The sequence below is a fragment of the Molothrus aeneus genome, chromosome Z (assembly GCF_037042795.1).
Source record: "Molothrus aeneus isolate 106 chromosome Z, BPBGC_Maene_1.0, whole genome shotgun sequence".
Lineage (NCBI taxonomy): Eukaryota > Metazoa > Chordata > Aves > Passeriformes > Icteridae > Molothrus > Molothrus aeneus.
Window position 1 is genome coordinate 60,766,593 of NC_089680.1, and position 22,461 is coordinate 60,789,053.

Here is a 22,461-nt window from a genome sequence, read left to right on the forward strand (position 1 = left end):
TAGAAGAGATGTTGAATTCAATCTGTCTACACTCTCAGAATCAAATTGTTGCAAGGTTAAAGGATGGGTAAATCGACATTTTGAGATGGTTGCTAATCCACAGAGCCATTGATGAAAACTAAAGAAGTTGAGACAGAAATTATTTCCACAATATATACTTTATATTAACAAATTTGTTACTCTTTATAGAAGGATGCTTCTCCTTCTGTTCTTTGACATGATTTTTCCAAAGAAAGTCTGGGGAGATGCATTAGAAGCAAGGTTAGAGAAAAGATAGGAGGAGCCATGCCTGCCACCTATTCCCGTATTTTTTATCCTCCAACTTTTTTTTAAGATCCTGTAACTACCTCTCACAGTCCTGTCCTCTTTTCTTGTTCCAATGTTGAGTACCCGGTTAGCCCAGTCTTTCAAAATTCCTCTGTCAGAAATAAATTGTGCAGTAAGTAAAATCTTTTTGTCCCTTTTTTATCCCTTAAAAACATGTCCCCAAACCCAAGCCAACCCCCTTAATAAATAGTCTCATTTTTTGCTCTAGTGGAGAGTACTTGTGTCTCAAGAACTTTACCTCAGAGTCAGAAAATGGAGTTTAAACCCTGTGAATTTTGCTCGTTGCTGGGAAGCTATTATTTACAGTCTTGAATTAGGGAAAAAAAGGGGGGATAAACTGAAATGACTACTGGTATATAAAGTTTTAATTTTGTTATGCTGACTCTAGGTGGGATAACTGGGAAACTAGTACTGACAAGAGCCATATTGATGTCAAAACACATCAAAAATGGTTGATGCCCCACATACAACAAAATGGTTGTATGCCTCAGTTTCTAATATTAAAAATTGCTTCTGAACTAGAGTTGGCTTCATTGCAATTATCTTGCATTCACTGTGACTTTTCATTAAGAAAACCTGTTCCACTGGCCCTCATTGACTTATTCAACAGAATTACCAGGAAGGCAGTGGAAGAGACTGCAGGAAAAGTGGGAGCTTCACAATTTTTTGAAGAAAAAGGGTTAACCAAGCAAGACTTTTTTTTCTGCATAGCATTAGTTTTATATATATATATATATAAGATGAATGCTGATTAAAAAAAAAAAAAAAAAAAGAAAAAAGAGTACCTGAACTTCTCATGTGCCTGATCTAATATCCATCGCAGTCAAGTGGGAATATTTTTAAATTTTACACATTAAAAATATATAAAAATAAATATGAGCCAAAGAGAGAAACACACATCATCAAGCACTGTATTTACATATCAGGACTCTAATATGTTCACTGTCTGAGTTTATATCTCTGCTCCGTAATACTTGGAGAAAGGAACAAACTGGAGGATGTCTACAACTTTTATTATCATTTGCCATGAAGTACCATGTTCCTATTAAAGTCCTTGAGAGCTGTTCCATCTTTCATAGGATTTAATGTCTTACCTTCACTTTTGATTTTTTTACTTTTTCTCTAATCAAAAGAAAATACTGTTTATTCAGGCAGTCTGAAAATGACATTTACCTTAATTTCTGATAGCATGTGTTACATAACGTTCTTCCTTGAAAGTTTAATAATGGATCTGAACTTTAAAGAGAACACAGAGAAAAAATCAGGGATAATATAAGAGGGGTTACTTACTCAGGGCACTCCTGTAAACACCTGCCTTTGTGGAGGAAGAGCAGCTGGTTCTGTTCATCCTGACACTTCTGACAGTGCCACTGGTCAGAGCACACCTCACAGTCATGCCCGCACTTCTCACACTTTCCACTTACAATGTTGCCAAAATATTTTGGAGGGCACAGAGAAACACAGGTATCATGGATAAGAAATTTTCCTGGCAGAAGAGCAACCCAGGGGGGTAAAGACATCAATTAGACATACATTTAAAAGATTTCTGCCTTGGATGGCTACAAAAAAAGCTTTCAACTTCTCAAAATTCAACTTTGATTCTTAAAAGCATGAATAAAACATGCTTTCTTAAGATATTTCCCAAAATATTTTGCTCAGACCTCACTGACATTGACAGAAGGAATCATCAGGATTATCTAGGATGTCTCACTGAAGAAATCCCTATTCAGTAATTCCTGCATGATAGCTGACAAATTTTAATTGAAAGGAAAGAAAAGGAATACCAACAATATTTTGACCCATATTGCTAAGGGTCAAAATTCAGGCCCTGTTGCCTGAATTCAATTGTTCATTGGCTGATTGCCTCTTAAGCTGTTAAGGGACTTTGTAGTGACCACTGACAAAAACTTTCTCTGGAAGCATGTAGGATATGAAATACTATAGTCACTTGCAAACTTATCCAAGGAAGCTGAAATGTTACCTTCTGGACATGAAGTACACACATCAGCAGATTTCTCACACGTCATACACGAAGAGTTACAGGACAGCAATTTTCTATTTCCATCTGGGATGAAAGGGAAAAAAGTTCTTTTTTTTTACCATCTGGTTTTCTTAATTTCTCCTCCCTTTAGAAGGGACACTTTGTATGGCTTTTCCTAAAGTGTTTTGAAAATGCACCTTTGTGAATTTGTGGAGTTCACAAAGTTGAAGAACTTAATAATTGACTCCTCTCTTCTAAATGATAAGTTACAGGTTGTATTAAAGGAAAATATGAATGTTTTTCTCATGTTCACTATGGACTGCTCATCACAAATGAGAATAATAATAGTAATGTTGTTAATAATTATCCCAATAATCTTAATTTCAATGTAGTGCTCCAAACCCAAATATGGATATGTTATACTAATAGATTGCAAACAGAAAGATCTAGAAAGTATGTACATTTGGGGACTTGGTTTAATGATGTACTTCTTGGACATTTTGAACGAAATTGTTGTAGACCACCATTACCCTGTAACCTGAAAATTCTGAGTCAGAAGGAGACAGAAGTCATATAATCATAGAATATGTTGCTTTGGAAGGGACCATCAGAATCATCAATATCCAACTCCTGGCCCTGTGCAGGGCACCCCATCCACTGAGAGTGTTTTTCAAATGTTTCTTGAACTTTGTCAGACTTGGTGCTGTGTCCATTTCCCTGGAGAGCATGTTCCAGTACTCAATCGCCCTCTGGGTAAAAAACATTTCCTGGTGTCCAGTGTAAACCCACCCTGACTAAGCTTCATGCCTTTTTCTTGTGTCCTGTCACTAGTCACAAGACTGAAGAGTTCCATACCTGCTGCTCCACTTTTCCTTGTGAGAATATGAAAACCACAATGAAGTCTCCTCTACTTTAAGCCGAGCAAACCCAGATGAAATCAGTCTCTTCCTGTGAAGCTTTCCTTCCAGACCCTTCACCATCCTCATGGCCCACCTTTGGATGTTCTCTAATAGTTATTGTCTTTTTCATATTGTGGTGCCCAAATCTGCACACAGTCCTCAAACTGAGTCTGCATCAGTGTGGGGAAGAGCAGGACAATCCCCTTTTTGACCAGTTGTCAGTGCTGTGCTTAAAGCATCCCAGCACACACTTGGCCCTCCTGGCTGCCAGGGCTCACTGTTCACTCACATTCAACTTGCCATCGATCAGAGCACCCAGGTCGCTTTCCACAGCACTTCTCTTCAGCCTCTTGTTCTGTAGTCTGTTTAAGAAGCTGGGGTTGCACTGTCCCACGGTGCTGAATCCAGCACTTGCCCAAATTAAAATTCATACAGTTGGTGATTGCCTATCTCTCTTACTTATCAAGGTTTGAGAATAATGCCTATTAAATAGTTCTCCCCAAACTTACTTCTGCCTGCTGTTTCCCTCCAAAAGGGGGCCCAATGAGTGTCAAGTGGAGTTCTTATGACTGTGGAAAAGCAAATTTTGATTACTCTTTGCAGAACCATCAGCTAAAAAATGACAAGGACATTGGAGCATCATACCTAACAGAAAAAACTCTGCCGTGCAATGTGACCATATACCCAGCATACAGCTCTGTATTTTGATACCAGCAAATTACAACAATGGCTAAATGTAGGTCTAATGAAAAAATAATTATGGACAAACAGACAACACATAGAAGCTTCGTGATTTTGCTGAAAATAGAAAATAAAGACAAAACCAAAAGTTACTTGCAGGTTGAGCTGTGCACCTCATTTAGCATACCCAGCTCATCCTGCCAGTTAAATATGTATGATTTTTGTAAGTTGATTGATGACAGTAATGATTAACCAAATGCAGCATATCACAAAATTCTTTTGTTCTGCCTGTTATGGTAAGATTGTTTAGAATACTGAAATTTTGAATGAAAACCATGGAAGCAAATGCTTCAAGTATAAAGACAAGGGAAGAGAGCATGAAACTTAAATAAAGCCCTTTCCCATAAATATAAATAAATATATAAATAAAGCCCTTTCCCATAAGGAGAAATGATGGGCATTATACTAAGCAGATGAAAAGTGTACCACAGTGTGTGTACATATGGTACCCATATACAAAGTGTGTATATGTGTACCATACCACAGGGGAAGAAGAGAGAATAATAATAAAGATACGAATGAGAGAAGTTAGGTCCACATTCAGCGTGACTGGGATTGGTCTATAACAGTATGTAACAACCACATCTGACACTACCATTAGCTGAGAAGCCTCAAAAACTCATTAAAGTAAAAAAAGAGTCTTAATGTAACAATTGCAGCCAATCACAACCTGGATGTTTAACAGTAGGTCGTTCAGTAAGGACATGGTTAGTCACTCTTTACCAGGACTACTTGTGAGTACTGCTTCTACAGGATAATGAAAGCCTGTTGTGTTGTTACTCTTCCTTGCAACTGGCGCAATATAAAATTTCTCCAGATACAGCTCTATCTTTGAAAGCAAAAAAAAGAGAGATCTTTACACCAATCAGTAACAAAAGTATGCGTGACTAGAGTCGAGCTGCACCTAAACACAGAGAAATAGTACAAAAATAGGTTGAGAATGGGGGAAAAGGTAGGGAAGAGTCCATCATAACTGCTGGGATCAGCCAAGGGGCTGAACCTGTCTTCTCCCTCACAGTGATGCCTGCTGGACAAGAATCCTGTTCTCTGCTGGCAGAACATTTTAGTGGGGATTTACAGCTTGTCTGTGGACTACTTTGAATACATTTTTTTCAGTCAGGCACTATCACCAACAGCCTTTGAACCTTAAGCTGTCACAATTTTGCACGAATAGAGTGTTACTCCATAAACTGTTGGTGTGTGCTCTTCATGGGCACTAGCAGTGGCTGGCAGTGGGTAACACAGTCCAAAAGAGGAAGATCTGCTGAGGGGTCTTCCTTACACTGCTGGTTTCCCTGAGTCAGTGGAACCACTCTCCCACCCAGCAGGACTGGTCAATGAAGGTCCCCCAGTGGGACACTGGCAGAGTACACAAGGGTCTCGCCTTCCTGGGATGCTGACAGACAAATCAAACACTAAGGGTCCAGCAAATCTTCCCACAGTAACAGTGACTCATGCTGACATAATTTCTACAGCTCTTTTTCCCGCGCTGAATATCTATTTTTAAGCATTTTTACTTCTCTTATGGAAATAATCCTCAAATAGATAATTGCTTACTTTTTTGAGATTCGCTGTCAAAGAGTTTTTTGGAGACACTACTCCTTAGCTTCATGTTTTTCATTACTCATCAGAATTTAACAAAATATTAAGAAGTGTCATTAATGTTGACTGTAAGAATACAAGAAATACTCCAGAAAAGTTGGCTGTTATAAGGTTTTCTATTATCCTAACTTTATTTTTACAGAGCTTCTCTCTTTTGTTGTTTTTGAGTGAAAATCAGGTGAAATTAAGCAGATAAGTTGTTAACTACTGCTGAAGAATATTTAAAGGAGCTCATTCTTTCTAAATGTTTGAAGCCTTACAATGCAAAATAAAGATTTCTTTTTTTTTGTGAACTAGTTTGTATTTCTTTTTATTTCTCTTTCCCTTTTGCACTATGTCCTCTTTTTTGTAATAGTTACTAGTTGCCACCAGAGGGGAATGTACACAAGCAATTAGGCTTCTGCAGACAACAGAAACAACATTTAACTTCCAGTCAAATATAAGAATTAGAATTTCCCAATTTAAATATTGACAGAAGAAATTTGTAAAAATAATTTAAAAAAAATTCTGCATAGGTAAAATGAGTCTTTCTTGACTGGTTTTCATTTAGCAAAAAAACCTGAAATAAAGCACACATTTAGAGTAATATGCACTTCTTAAATGTAAATTTCCTTCACTTTAAATGTAAGATCCTTCCAAAGAATAACCTCATATAGCTGAAGAGCTGGTTGTGCAACATGTACTTCCTCAGTCTTTGGACTGATTGCAAATGGAAAGGTTGAAAATTACTGGGTTGAAGCTGTTGGGTTATATTTTCCTTTCCTGAGGAAAGAAAAGACCTGAGTGTTCAACAAAATGAATGATCTTTGGAGACCTACTGAGTTGTTTTTATCCTTAAAGTTATATTATTTTTAAAAAAATTCAACATCCATTTTTCTTATTTTCAAAAGCAAAAGGCCTTTATTTAAACTTGGGTCAGAATCTGAGTCAAGACCATCTTTATTCTTGTGTCTTTCACAGAATGAGTAACATCTTTGGCCCAGCTAAGTCTCTGTTATTCTTTTATAGAATCTGAAAAACTGAATCTCATTATTTCTTGAGCTAAATTTTACTGCAGCTTTGAAGCTGCCACAGTGCTCTTGTCCATTCATTCTATTCAAGGGATTATAAAACTGGAAGTGTGCAGAAAGACTGTGAAATATTTTTTCCTTATTCTCTTTTCTCATTTGGGGTCATGCATCATGAGTGAGACAATGGTAGATTTTCTTGAAACACCACTGTAAGATGTGAACCCAAAATTAATTACAGAAAAAAGGAGTGAAATTTTATTTCAAATTAACACAATGACACAATGTCCCCATATTTCCTTTTTTTTTTTTTTTTTTTTTGCTTCAGTCATGTTTCTTTGAACTCTCAACACTTTTTTTCAATCTGCTATCAGAGAAAAATTAAATAAATCCTCAAAAATATTTAGGGTGAAAACCATGAAAACAAGTATAGTCCTCTTTAGGGTTCATATGAAAACAGGTATGGTCCTTTTCACATGGTCACCACTTCTTCAGGAAAATGTGAAGTTTATTAAAAAAAAAAAAGCTGAAACCCTCTATAAAGCCAAGGCATAAGAGCAGAGATATGGCCATATATAAAGAAGTATGCCTTGACATACAAAAGCATTTGAATAATCCCTCCTTAATTTCATTCAGAACCACAATGGTGTTATAAGAATTCTTTCTAGTTTCTCATTTCCTTTGTGATGTCCACCTTACTCTCTCTGCCTGTTCTTTTAGAAAATGGATCATTAGGCCAGGTAGTGCAATCAGGAAGTGTTCAAACCAGCAAAAGATGTTTTATTTCCTTCTATTTAAATCTTATGTATTCTTGCTTTTCTATGAGTAAAGAGGGGATTTTAAACCTTGTATTTTTAGTTGCTATCACAGTAGGTCTCTGTGTACATTTGTAATATTTGTAACTCCTAGATATTATTTTCTGTAAGGATTTGTATATTTACAATATATTTTGTTACTGGACCGTAGTACAATTACTCTAGTGAGGGATGCAGAAGAGAATGAAGTACTGTTTCTTACTGGTATGGTATCCCTTTTAGAAGGTGACCTGTCTAGCTTTTATGCTGTGTAGTAATACATGGTTTGAATGTGATCCAGTTGAAGTGTGGCTTAGTTTGTTAGATTTTATTCTTTGCATGGCACTGTTCTTGCAAAACTAATACAACCATAAATAAAAAAACTGAAACAGTTTACATATCTCCATTAGGTAGTAGCAATTATATAAATATAGTAAAATATATTGAAAATTATAAACATACATAATAAAATGCTCGACTTCTCTCATTGTGAAGACTCACATGAACTGTAAATTTAAAGAAATTATAGGAGTGCTGGGAAGTAAATGACACTTTTTAATAACCATTAGTTATCAATTTAGTTGTCTTGTAACAACTACATTATTTTACAAATAAATACCAGAATTTATTGGTATAAATAAAACATACAAACAAATAACCAGAATACGAAATTGTCATGCATAAGAGCATATTTGATAATGGATCTTTTTTGTTTGCTTCTAGCAACTTGAAATTTCACATTTGGATGGTGATTAAAAGGGCCTTCTACCTCTTCCCATGATGTTGTAATTCTGCATTTTAAATGGCAAAACATTCTCATGTTTTAAAGACCGTAACCCATTCCCTCCTACTTCTGATTTCTCTCCTGTATTCTGCACAGCCCATTGCTTTTTTTTTTTCCTTCCCATATTCTGAAACCTTTATATGTATATATGCAGAGCTGCATTAAGGTCCTTTTATAACCTTAATTATTGTTTTCTCACAACCAGTGCATTTTTACTGATTTTATTTTGCTTTTTATTTAGGAAAGGAAAATACAATTGATTAGCGGTGCCTGTGAGAGGTTGCTCCTATTATTGGGGATGGTACATAACAGTAAGCTGCTGCTATTTATCTGCATGTAAAGAAACACACATTCCATCATTAGAAATTGATCTCATTCTGTACCTATTTTTTCCCATTTTTAATTTTCATTACAATGTAGCATATTAAACCAAGGAATGACTGTTTTTAAGGGTGCAGGCTTTTAGTGACATGGCAAAACAATGACCCTGTCGTAATTTGCAAAATATCTAATCCAGTTAAAAGGGGCCATGTACTCCCTTGGTAAATTAAGTTTATACTAGTGTGTTTCCTGGCTTCCAAAGTGATCATCTGGTACATGAGAGAAAATATAGATATTTCATGCTAGAAACTTAGAGTTCAGTTGTTGGGTTTTTTCCCTTTCTCCTTTTCTTGGCTTGCACTGTCTTTTTAAAAGCCTGAGTAACAGATATAATAATGTTGCATTATTTCAGACCTGAATATGACCTTTCAGGGATTCAGCAGAATATACCAGTTTGCTCAGCAGAATATACCAGCAAAGTAAATAGAAATTTAAATAGATTTTTTAATAGAGTGTTTTAGATGCTGAAGTGTTTGCTCATAAAAATTTGTGGGATGGTCTATAATTTATCCTTGCATAAAAAAATGGAAGTGAAACCTTGAACATGATAGAAAATAGAAGTTCATTCCACATTCACAATGGTTTTAATTCTAACCTAAATGGACTAGTCTCTCAATTTGCAAAGAAAGTCAGACCCTGAGTTGTTTTCTCCATGGAAGGTTGTGATGTACTGCCCTTTAAACTATGCTAGCCTTGTAACCAGCAAAACGTTTCCCAAGAGTCACATTGTTCCCATGGTATGTCAACATACTCACTAAACCCACAGTGGAACCCACTGAATTCATGTGGGTGGAAGGGCCAAAGAGAAATTGTTTCATTGTTTGTAGTACAATTCAAGATCTAATATCTCAACTCTGAATTAGTAAATTTCAAAAGAAAAAGAGTAAATGGAAGAGTAACATCGTAAAGCTGATGTAAACTATTAGATGAGGAAGTTTTGTCTTGAGTTGTCTTCCTGCAAGCCTGGAGCAGGCCATGTATTGGGGATGTATGTGGTGCTCTCCTTCCTTCACTCCTGTGGCAGGTTGTTTATTTAATCCCAACCTCCCCAGACCCAGCTCAATTCCCCAAATTAGTAGGACTAGAAATCATCTGGCCTGTATGTTTAAATCAGATTCTTTAATTCAGGCCATTGAAGATCGGAGGCAGCTCTACCATGGTGCTGCAGTAAGGTAAATATGTTGAGGATGCTGAGGAAGATGCACTGTAAGAAGCTTATATTGATGAACAGCCAGAGAAAATGCAAGTCAAAACCCAAATCTCAGCCATAACCTTGCTCATGTAGGGCTGGTGAAAATCATGAAACTATTCTAATAACCCCTAGAGCTTGGACAAGCTACTTGAATCATGCCTGTCATGCTGCATGACAAGCTACCCTTAGAAAATGAGTTTGAAAACAGATGAGGTGGAGGTCCTTGTATTTTGGTGAGAAAAAATAACTGTGGATAAAATCAAAGAGTACGTAAAAAACCTAAAAAACCACCATATCAAAAAAAAAGGTAAAGTGGGATAAAAGATTTCCAGATACATTTGTCCGGAGTAGATGGTGAAAGACTTGGAAGGATGCTTTGGTTTTGCCCTCAAGTATGAAAGAAAAATTATTTTCTCCATGTATCTGTATATATTAGGTATATCTTTGAAATACACAATGGAAAAGAAGGAGGACTTACAGATGTGCTTAAAATAAGCTGGAGAGGGACCATTTGTTCTTCACCCAGGGATGTTTTCTGTACAGGTATGAGAGCCAGAATACTCAATAAATTTCAAGGAGCAGAGATAGGTTTTATCCATTCTTGTACTAATCCTACAGAAATATGTGGGCAATGATAGTGACTGCATTCACTAAATTTTATCAATTTTCAGGAAGATTTAGATAAGAAAAGGATGAGAAAGAAAAGGATTGTGACAAATTGTGAAATACAGAATGGTTTCATTGTTTAGTTTGCTTTCTTTTTTTACTTTAAAAATGATCTATGTATATTAAAATGTTATCAGAGTGTGAAATGCACTGCAGTCTCTAGCCAGGAGCAACCTTAGCAGTGTAATGCACTGCTAGAGCTAAACGTGTTTTCTCTCTGCCTTCCTGGATCCTATGTTTTTTGTTAAAGACCTTTAGCATGCAACAAGAATTTCCAGTATAGACAGTACAGTTGGAAGTCTGGATTCAGCTGACATCTGCTCCTTGAATGAAATCATCAAAAGAAATGAATGAGTGATATTCGAAACAAAAATCAACAATTCAGGTTGCATTGTTTTTAAACAATGACAATTATTTTTATGTGAACTGTATGAGACTACAGTCTCTGAATAGGAAGCTTCAGAAAATGTCAATAAATGTAGTTACTAAAGGATGTAACTTCAATAAACACAGTGACAACTTCATTATGTTTTGACTCAAAGATTACTTCTGTGTGGAAGCCTGGGGAAAAAGGCTCAGGACATCCCCAGCTTCACATCACTTTCCCAGAAGTTACATGGTACAGCAGCTGCCCCACTGAAGGAATCCTTGCAGGGCTGTCCAAGAGGAGCTGTACAGCCACCAGCCGTGTTCCCTGGGGTCCCATCACCAGCTGCAGCAGGAATCCTGTGTCTTTGGAGCAGTCATTGACATCCAAGCCAGAACAGCTCTGAGTGAGAGATATCTTTCAGTCCAAAATGTCCCTGAGACAGATGTATTTTTGCTACTGGAAGGAAAGGTGAATGATATGCAAGACTGAGAGAAAGAAGTTTCACAGGACAGGAATGTTCATTTATGTAGAACTGCATCAGATGTCTGCTCAAATGAAAAAAGTTGACAAGAAGTCACCATGTTCAACAGTGTGAGAAAGAGATAATCAATAAATAGACCAGACTATGGATGTGGTTTTTCATGGCACTGATGTACATGTAGTCTTAAGTTGAAAAAACCCCCAAACTTGCTTTTGTGGATTAAACGCAAGAAAATGCAAGTAGGAGACCAGCTTTCTATTAATATTCTTATTTTTATGTCTCTCTGATATTTTTTTGAACTGAAGAAAGGTTATTCCTATAATCTATAATACATAATTTCTCCAACAGATAGGCAAATAATTGAAACGGACAAAATTTTTTCTGAAAGTATTAATTATGGTATTTTAGTTTCTAATACAAGATCATATTGATCTAAGGGTTGTCATTCTTGGATGTGTTTGATTCAAGTGAAAACATAGGAACCAGAAGAACATGTTTACTTGAGTCAAGAATACAGCTAGTAATCTGGTTTTTTGCTCCATTCAGCAAACAACCGTGTCAGATATATTCCATGTGTTCTTAAAGACTCTTAGTGTTGTAAATCCCTAAACGTTATAATAGATTCTTCTACTGTTCTATTATAAAATTTGAAAGTCCCCTTTTTTCCAGTGGCAGGGTTTTATTTTGTAACATTAAGATTCAATTTTTCTTTATATATTGACATAATGGGAATAACAAATAGTCTAAATATACCCTCTTCATTTAAAACTTTTTAAATAAGAAATTTGTGACAGTACTAGGTTGCATTTGAAGATAGATAGGAAGGAAAATAATTTTTAAAATTATTACAGTGGTCCTCTGAACATCTCTAAATAAAGGCATTTTTGTTCCAAATACCTTTTGAATTTTTGGGAGCTTTTTTGGAACAGAGAATTGCTTCCCTCATGCTATGGATGAGACCACCAAGAAAAAAGTATTTACTTTGTCAAAGCTGTGGAATGGCCAGTGTAGGACCAGAATGTCAGAATGTAGCCCTACAGCTCATATTTGGTCTCTCAGAAAGCATTGCAGATCTATACAGAGAAAGGAAAAAAGAGAGAGGATAGATTTTTTTTTCACATTACACACACAAATAATCGCACACAATATTATGTTCTATTTCTTCTAACTTATATTGACTTCTCTGGAGGGAAAAAATAGCCACAAAGCTAAAACCTATTCTACAATGCACCCAGAGTTTTTTAACTCCCAATACCTGAATCTCTTACACATCTTTTATATTTTAATTTTTTTTCTTAATTATATTTTTAATATTTATTCAGATAAGACACCTACATTGTATGGACATGTTCTACTATTTGCAGGAGAATGAATTTCAGTTTGTGGAACCAATGGGTTTGGTCAGTATACTCTTAAAATGACAAAAGTCCAGTTTCAAGCAATCTGCAAGTTCTTGCTGTACTCTTTCTAAATTTTAAATTAGTAGTCTTCAGAGAAACAGACAAGATTACAAGATCTGTTTCAACTTACCCCTCCAGAGCTTCCCACCTGGCAGAGAATTTCTTGGGTTCAGGCACTGCCCATGAGACAGTTGGAAACTGTTTTTGCACCCAGTACAATCCTTGTAACTGTGCCCAGCACAGGTTACACAGCTCCTGTGGCAAGGCTCACATTCTCTAGAGATGCCATCAGCAAAGAAGCCATCTCCACACTCACTCACACAGGTGCCATCTGCAACAGAAACAGAGCCTGGAAACACAATGACCCCTGTCCATCCCTCTGTCTCCAGCAGAAATGGTTTAAGAAAAAACAGTATGCAAGAACATACGAAAATTTTTGCAGCTATACAAACTCTTTTTTTTACTATGAAATCTAAATTCAGTTCAGTTGCATATGAGAAGCTCCACAAACTTCAAACCAATCTGCATTTATATTTACCTCTAACTCGGCTCTAATCAATGTACTAAACATTAGTACATACAAATATAATGTACTAATTACTAATGGGTAAAAGTTTTATGGTTGACTCTTAACAATTACACTGTCTCAATAAAAAAATTAAAGACTAGATGCCCCTAAGATTTTTAGATATATGCAAATTTATAGGATTCTAGTTTCCACTGAATATGAAGTTAAACTCAGGTTTAAAGCTGATTCAGATTAAGGGTTTGCATACCTCATCAAAACCTCTGGAAGTTGTAGCACTTATGGCTTTTTGAGTTTTGTCTAATTTCAATTTAAAGAAATCATAGACCCACAGCTCACCCTGGTTTTGATCACAGAATTTTCCACAGAGCAAGGTGCTACTACTGGGCACTTTCAACAGCTAGGGCAAGAAAATACTATAACCCCAGGAATTCCTGTGATTCATTTTTGGCACCATGTCTGAACCAGACCTGCCTGATTTATGGCTTCTTTAAAAAGCTGGGAGATTCCTACTCTTGTGTGATTCTGGTGTGGAATTAAATGATTTTAACTGAGCTTTTTTAGAGTGTTTAAAAGTCAAAGTAAAACCAGACTTGCAAAGAGTAGGGAAACATTAAATGTCTTTCTGTATTTAAAAACCCCTCCTTTCACAAAGTCTGAAACAAATACATTTTTTTTAATGCGCCTGAAAGAGCTGAAATTTAAGTACATAGACCCTTTGAACCAAATTACGCTACTGGGTAACATACCCACCTTACATTAAGGCAAATGCCTGCTTTTGCAAAGAGCCTCCATTGTCTCCCATAGAACAGATTTATGAATTTGAGAGTTTGGACTGAGAGCATTTTTTAAAAGAAATAGTCTAAAATATTCTTGTGTATTATGCCATTATTAGCACTTTGCTTACCTGAGAGATAGAAGCCTTCCTTACACAAGTCACACCCATCCTTGTCACAGCTATCACAGTTGCTAGGACAATCTCTACACTGCCAACAACTTTCATCTCTGTAGGTATTTTCTGGACAGTATTTATAGCAATGCTGCTTATACCTGTAAGATAAATTGAACAACATTAGTAAGTTTCTTTTGAAGGTCATTGAATTTGCTTTCTGTGTGTTTCTAGGGATGGTAAAGATAAAGCATGATTAGCATAATGAACATAAATTATTCTTATAATGAGGATTTAAAACGTAGTTGTGGTTATGTTGTTTATTCAGCTAGCAAAGTCGTGTTTCCTAATCTCAGGATTCTTAAATATGATTAATTTTATTTTATTTTTCAAAGGTAGGCAGAAACCTGAATACATGCTTCATTAAAAAATATTATATCATGATTTTAAAGAGCTGATTGCTTGTAAAAACATAATCCACTGCCTTTTTATAAAGTCAACATAGTCAACATTTTCTTTTCCAATTTTTCAGAGATCTATAAATACTGTCTTTGAAAAGCAGAAATGTTCTTTTCTCTCCATATAAGTTTTAAATCAAATTTTATTCATTTGCATAAACTCCATACATTTACAATTCTTATGAACTTCACATACCAGAACTAGACACAACATACTAAAAGCAAATTTGTTCCAGGTCCATATGCACTGTTTAACTTTTTGACACTTTTTGTTCCATATTCTGATACGTGAAGGTCCCACCAGTCCATAAGTTTTAACAGGTCTCAATACCGAATGACTAGCTAGTCTTCTGACATTTCCCAAGTTTTTTTCCCATTTACTGTTTCTCACACAAGCAATTTAAAGCGTGAGACAACATACACAGCACAGATCTATGTAGTAAAGTGCATATTTTTGCTTCAGAAAATGTGTACTCATGAAGAGCAATATATATACAGCTATACTTACATGTAATAGTTTTGAATGCATGTTATACAGATTCTTGGATCATCTGAAATTTAAGATATAAAATTATGTAAATAATTTTCAGAGTAAAAACCAGAATGCCAAAAAGAACATGTTAACAGCAATTTTATGTTAATATTTCTAACACTAAAATAATTACAGTCATAAAAAGAACATCGCTGTCTCTGAATCTCTGTTCACATTTATTTTGAGATGGAATCTTCCACAGATCCTGGACTGTATTTTCATAGCAACTTGTGGCTTTTTAGTCCTCAGCATAATCCAGGTACCAGGTATCTGGAAGGAGCAAAGTCCCTAGGAAGTGATGATCTGAAAAGCAGAACCTTCACAGGGGCTCAGGTTGGGTCAAATGAAACTGTTAAAAAGAGACCGCAACTTATCTGAAACAATAATTTCATCCTTTTTCTTTATTTGTTGCAAAGGTAAGTTAAAAACTTTTGACACCTCTGAAAGCATAATAATAAGTTTAAATTTTAAAATCCTGAGCTAGACAAGACTGTTTCTATATTTGGAGAGGGGGCAATGGTGGAAGAGATAGTGGTAGTGCAAACCTTTTGGGTAAACCTTCCCACCAGAAAACTAACTTTTGTATTAAAAAAATGTGTTGAATGAACAGGAAAGTGTTACACTATTTTAAAACTCATAAAATTATGGATTTGACTCCCAAAATTAGGAATATTTTTTTATAAAATTTCTTCTATTATCTTCTACTCATTATTTCTTTCACCTTTAACAAAATATCCCAGAAGCAGCAGAATGGGAGGAAATGGAACAACCTGGGTGAATGTATTCTGTATTATAAAGAGAATTACAGAATCACAGAATATTCTGAGTTGAAAGGGAGCCAGAATTGAGTCCAGCTACTGGCCCTGCAAAGCACCATCCCCAAGACACACACCATGTGCCCGAGAGTATTGTACAAGCACTTCCTGAACCCTGTCAGGCTTGGTGCTTTGATCTCTTCCCTGGGGAGCCTGTTCCAGTGCCCAACCACCTCTGGGTGAGGAATCTTTTCCTGATATCAAACCTAAACCTTCCCTGACACAATTTCAGCCCATTATCTTGGGCTGTCACTGGTTACTGGTCACCACAGAGAAGAGGTCAATATCTGACCCTCCTCTTCTTCTCATGAAGAAGCTGTAGACTGTAGCCATGTCTCCCCTCAGTCTCCTCTTCTTTAGCCTGAATAAAACAAGTGACTTCAGCTGCTCCTCATAAAGCCTCCCCTCCAGATTCTATACCATCCTTGTGGCCCTCCTTTAGATGCTCTCTAATAGCTTAATGTCTTTTTAATATTGTGGTGCCCAAACTGCACACAGTCCTTAAGGGGGGCTGCACCAATGCAGAACTTTCCTTTGCTGAACTTCACATGGTTGGTCATTGCCCAGTCATTGAGGTCTCTCTGCGGGACCTCCCTTTGATGAATTCAACAGCTCCTCCCAGTTTTGTATCATCTACAAACTTGCTTAGGATCGCTTCTGGTCCTGCATCCAGCTCCTTCATGACAATGTTGGAGAGCACAGGGTTGAGAATGGAGCCCTGTGGAGCCCCACTGGTGACAGGTCACCTGTCTCACCCTTTGTGCCTGATCCATGAGCCAATTACTCATCCACCCCATGATGTGTTTCTCCAGCTGCGTGCTGGAAGTTTTGTCCAGAAGAATTTTGTTAGAGACTATGTGTAGTAAACCCCATAGATTTAGGAAAAGCACCATGGAGAATATGAACAACAGGAATGCTGAAACAGCAAAAGAAAATTCCTGTTTCCCTGTCCTCCGCCCTTAACCTATCTCTGTAACCCTATAAGGCAATGTCATGTTAACCCCTTACCATTGGTCAAGCTTGGATCCTTTCCAACCCTATAAAAGAAGCATACTGTACCCCATTAGGGGAGAAAGAAGAAGAGCAGAGACCCTTCACGGACCTCCCCAAATAAAGCCATCTCCGAGGAACAGCCTGCGCCTTCTCCTTCTCCTCTCTCTCCGTCTGCTGCAGCCTCAAGCCCAGGGCACCACTACCTAGCAAGCAAAGCTGAAACCCTAAGAGCTTGCAATCCCTATAGAGCTGATAATCACCATGCTTGCTAGATGGTAGCCCCACGGCTTTGGCATGAGTGAGCCAGCTTCGGGCACCCAGTCCCTACTCAGGGACTGAGCTCCTGAGCCCTATTGCTCTGCTTTATAATAACGCCAATGAGAGGTTATTAACTATGCTCTTCATTTCCGGGATAATTGAATACAGCGCCACCTCCCCTTCTGAATCAAGGAATCATGGAATCAATTAGTTTGGAAAAGACCTCTAAGATCAGCAAGTCCAACTTTTGACCAAGCACCCTGTCAGCACTAGATGCCATGTCCAGTCTTTCCACAAACACTTCTAGGGATAATGATTCTACCTCCTCCCTGTCCATTAGGTGTGATGAAATTCTTCCTATTATCGAGTCTAAACCTCCCCATGTATAGACAAAAGCCACATCTTCTCATCCTGTTGCTAGCTGGCTGAGAGCAGAGGCTGACCTACAGCTGGCTACAATGCCCTTTCACGCAGTTGTAGAGAGTTCAGAAGTTCCCCCTGAGTATCCTTTTCTCCAGGCTAAACAATTCCAGCTCTCTCAGCTCCATGGGGTTGTTGTGGCCAAAGCATAGGGTCTGTCACTTGATCTTTCCAGTGTCCTGAAATCTCTTTTCATTAATCTTGAGCTTCTTGTTGAAATATCACTGGTACTCCTGTGAAAGCAATAGTAAGCAGTATTTTGACGGCTCTATTAACTCCTTCATTTTTTTGGTGAGGTTCCTGATTTCGGCCCCAAGGAGGCAGGAAACCTCCCTGAAAAGAAATTCTGGTCTGCAGATGGTTTAGATTATATTTGTTTTAATGTATATTTTCTTCAGTAATTCCAGCAGAAAGATTCAGCAGTTAACATTTCTTGACTGTTTTGATTCATGAAGCTTTTGAACTGCAAATTGTTGAAGGAGTAAAAAATACATATGGTAGAGATAATTCATGCTATATATGTATAAAATATTGTAGAATCCAAAGTATGTCTTTGACCACCCTGGCTGGGAGCAGAGTCTTATGTTTATTCAAGTAGTTCCCCGACAATGTTAAGATACTATCAAGTCTGTTAAGTATGGATGAAACCTTCCCGGACCATGAGTGCTGACTTCCTTGAATGACTTCCTTGGAATGCCTAAGCCACTCACGAGGACCTTCGCCTGGGAAGATTGCATCTACCATACTCAAGCACCGGCGCCACTCTGCTACATGCGAATGCAGGCTCTGCCGAAGTGCTCAGACATCCGTCTGGACACCTGGATTTACCTTTGTCTATTTCTGCACGTGTATGGCCCCAGTTCTGCATTTGAAGAGACACAAGGGAACATTTGGTCATCTCTGCCTCAGGCAGAATAAACTGTATATAAGCTAGCAGCGTGAAGCAGTCAGGGTGAACCACTGGGGAGATGCTGACATTTTGTCGGTCAGATCTCAGTTCACCCAGCGCCAGCACCTGGGGTTGATGCTGCCTTGGCTGGGGTGGTTTTTCGAAATTCTATTTTTCTTAACAATCTAATAAATCATTGTTAAATTTTCTTATAAATTTGGCTGCCGATTTGATAATTTATAACAACATGCTTTGTTTGTATATGTAATTTTAGAAGTATGTTTGGTCAGTGGCTTCTGAGCTAGGTGAATTTCTGGTCTGATCTGAGTAGTTTTCTTCCATGCTCTTATTTCTATGGAGAACTTAAAACTAAAATCTGGAATATTCTGTACTTGCAGAACTCAAGGTTCGGTCTCATATCTTGAGCTTTTCCAGTGATTTTTCCCAAGCCCAGATTTTACAGAGGAAATAGTTTTTCCTTTCTCAGAAAAAGAAAAAAATCAAAGAAAGAAAGTTTTTTCAATACATGCACCTTGTATCTTCGATGTGGAAGGAAATTCTCTTTTACCTACACTCTAGGGAAGACAGCATGCTCCAATGTAATGTTCTGCTTACCCTGAAATGTCAGGACTGAAAACCAGAGAACAGTTCCAAAACTTGTTGGGCATTTGTTTCTGCACAGATTGCATATTATCACCAGAGAAGCTTGTAGAAAAAAGTGTTACTATCTGAAAATCTTAAACCCCTTCTGCAAGACTAACCTTTTGTGGAAGATTTACTCTGAGATCCTTATAACAATTTTGTCTTGAAAGCCAAAGTCTATTCATCATCAGGGATGGATTGAAGAAATGAAGTTTTCCTTTCTCTTTCTTAGGTTGCTATGGGAACCAGAGGAGTTTTCACTCTTTTATCATGTAATGATAAATCTGTATCTGTAAGTCTGAGTCCGTGGACAGTGCTGCTCTTTCAGCTGCCTCACACTTCCTTAAATCTTCTCCAAATACTTTTCTTCTCACTCCCACAGCTTTATAAACTCTATATTCCTCCATTCCACTCTATATAATGTATCTTGTTGATCATTTGTGTATTATTTATTCTCACTTTCAGCCTTTATAGCTTTATGTTTTTCACATAGACCTTGTAACCTCAACCAAATTAAATAGTTAGGTTCTCAAATAGACCTTTGAGAGTGTCTCAGAATTTACCTTGCTAGATCAAAGAGGCTAAATGCCACACTTGAGCCTAAATGCCTCTATGGCAGGTCTTTCTTCTCAGGGACATGGCTCCTTGGGTTTCCTCAATTTCTTTTGTAAGATATCTTTGAAAGAGAAAAGTGTTATAACTTTGCTGAACACTTTTCACTCTGTACCCAACTGAGGAGTACTTTACTCTCAGTGTTAGCCTTTGATACCAGTCCTAGTGCAAAGGTTGCAAAGCCATGCCATGGTGCTCACTGTAGAAATTTGGATGGATCAAAAGTTGGTATATATTGTATTTTGCTGCATGGAGATGAGATATTCTGTAGGAACCCAAAAGAACTATTCATAACATAAGATGTTTTACTTTCACAGGTTGGGTGAGGTGAGTGGAAGAGAACCCAGAAGTGATTCAGAACTGGCTCAGGAAGTTGTGGCTCCTTGGGAGCATGCTGTCAGGAAGAATTGGCAGTGCAAATTGAGAGGATGCCTGACTCACTTCTGAGAGGAAGACCTTCCTTCACTGGCTCCTATGAGTTATCTGTGAGACGTCCATGTGCTGCAAATATTTACCTGCTCAGTGAGCTAGGTGTGTCTATTTACTCAGCATTATTAGTCACGGTGTGGCAATTTCTGCTTGTGAAATGTACATATGCAAGCCAGTAGATAAGGCGTATCAGAGAAGTTTATCACTTATCATCTTCAAAGGTAGCCAAATTTGGTGTCTGTTCATTATGTAAGTGCAAAAGGGCATATGTAAGTTATATGATTAGAGAGAGAGCTAAAGTTGTTTGAGAAAACACTTTAGTCCACACGTATTTTAAACATAAGAACTAGGAGCCAAGATTTTGATGTTCTTGCATTTTATTGATTCTGAAGTTCTCTTTGAATAATTACTATAAGTGGCTCAGAATCTACGGCTTAACCTTATTTTTTCTCTTGTTCTGAGTGTTGGCTTACAGCCAGAGGCTTTCTAAAAAGGAAAGTTTGGCTTTAAAGAAGTGCCTGAAATTCATTATGGTTTTAAAAGTCCTGAGAAAATATGAATGCTATCCTGCAGTTATCTAGATATGTAAGTGAACTTACATTGAGAGGTGGAAGGTAAATGCTACAATGGCATAGAGAACATCCTCTTCCTTAATGTTTTTTGCAGCAGCATTTTGTCTTTCAAAAGCTGCTTTTGTTGACGAAACTGGACTTAATTTTGTAGACTTCATGATGTTTACTGGCACCCACCAGAAAAAAAGACATTAAAATTTAATCAAAACCTGATGGCCAAAGGTGATGAAGAGCTGCAGTTCCCATCTTTCTGCATCAGAGGGAGCAGCCATTCATTGCTGCTCTGAAAAGTAAACTCAGCATGTCCCAAACTGGGTTATAAGAGCTGAGGTACCAAAGACATAAGATATCATAAAGATAATCTTGGCTGTGTGGACTTGTGATGTATCCAGCACACTTTCTTAGACACTTGGTCTGTCCAATATTTGCTTGCACTGAAATAGGGATCTATTTGAAGTTCTTAAGAATTTAAACATAGGTACTGAGGTCACCCTTAAGCCTTGGCTTGTGCCTGTGCTAGAGTCTGCCTTTCAGGTCTCACTGGGGAGTTGTGCACAAGGATGACAATTGTGCTCCTGTGGCATCCAGCAGAGCCAAGTGCACCCCAGAGCCTGTGGGCAGAACAAAGAGAGGAGGTGAGCCCTGATGTGCACAGCCATTTTTTGGACACTGTGTACACAAAACTGTATATTTTCTGGAGGTTAGTGCTTTCTAAGGCAAAGCTCCTATCAGCATATCCAGGACTTAGTGCCTGGAGGCAGAATGGTACCTGTGAGCATTAAAGAGTCTTTACATTCTAAAATATTAGTGGCCTCTGAATTAATGAAGTGAACCAGAAAGAAGATAATTAACTGAATTTAAAAGAAGGCATAATTTGTATTTTAACTACCAGACTTACCTGTCATTGATTAAGTCTCTCCCTCAGAGTTCCTATCTCTGCTCTTAGACTTTCAGTGTTGATACAATGAAGATATATTGCCACACTGGTGCCTTAAAACAAAACCCACTCCAAACTTGGAGGAAACCAAACAGATTTGACTACATTCCTTGAGGATTCCAGGAGGTCTTACAAACAAACATTATCTACTTTAGTATCCTCACACCTGGTGAAGAATAACCTGCAGTGTCACTTACTGTATGGGTTTTACTTTCTTCTCTGAAATGCCTGATATGGGATGCAAGGTATGAAACAATTACAAAAGTATGATACCTCTGTCTTAATCTGGATGTAGTGTCACTACTGATCAAAGAGAGAGACTACCCATACAGACTTGCTCTATTCTGCTGGCATATGGCATTATGCCAGAAGGAAGCAAATCTTATTAATTTTCCTGTCTGCGCAAAGCAGGACAACATTGCCAGAGACTGCAGCTGGTGGTTTGATCTATCATTTGTGCCTTGTGAAAATGATTTTTTGAGCAAAACTCTTTCAAGCTAGTAGGAAAACAGGCAGTTAAGTTACCTTAATATGATTATATATTCCTCCTAAAATCTAGAGTTCTGTCTACAAGAAAAGAGAAAAATATAATAATCTTTGTAATTTGTAGACAGTAAGAGAATACTTTGCATTTTGCTGGTTTAGAATGTTTAGAATTTAAATGGAATAAAGCTTCTGTAGGTGACCCTGTACTCAGTATAAACTGAAGAAGTTAATTATCTTTACTTCTTAGAGTTTATATTGAAGGATCTTAAAGCATTTAGAAGAAGCAGGCGCTGAATGATTTTCTATGAGAGAATGATTTTCAGTCAGCTAAGGATCCATAAATATGCACAAAATATATTTCAGTTGTGTATATGAACA

General features: G+C 37.4%; 1 protein-coding gene across 1 annotated transcript in view; it reads right to left on the reverse strand.

Annotated features, from left to right (window-relative positions):
* PCSK5 (proprotein convertase subtilisin/kexin type 5) overlaps positions 1-22,461 on the reverse strand; it is a 227,494-nt gene that overhangs the window by 10,920 nt on the left and 194,113 nt on the right. Inside the window, exons 25-29 of the mRNA XM_066568788.1 lie at positions 15,007-15,049; positions 14,059-14,201; positions 12,756-12,956; positions 2,309-2,392; positions 1,618-1,813 (exon numbers count right to left, since the gene is read on the reverse strand). Coding sequence (XP_066424885.1) covers positions 1,618-1,813; positions 2,309-2,392; positions 12,756-12,956; positions 14,059-14,201; positions 15,007-15,049 — 667 coding nt within the window. The remainder of the gene's footprint in view (positions 1-1,617; positions 1,814-2,308; positions 2,393-12,755; positions 12,957-14,058; positions 14,202-15,006; positions 15,050-22,461) is intronic.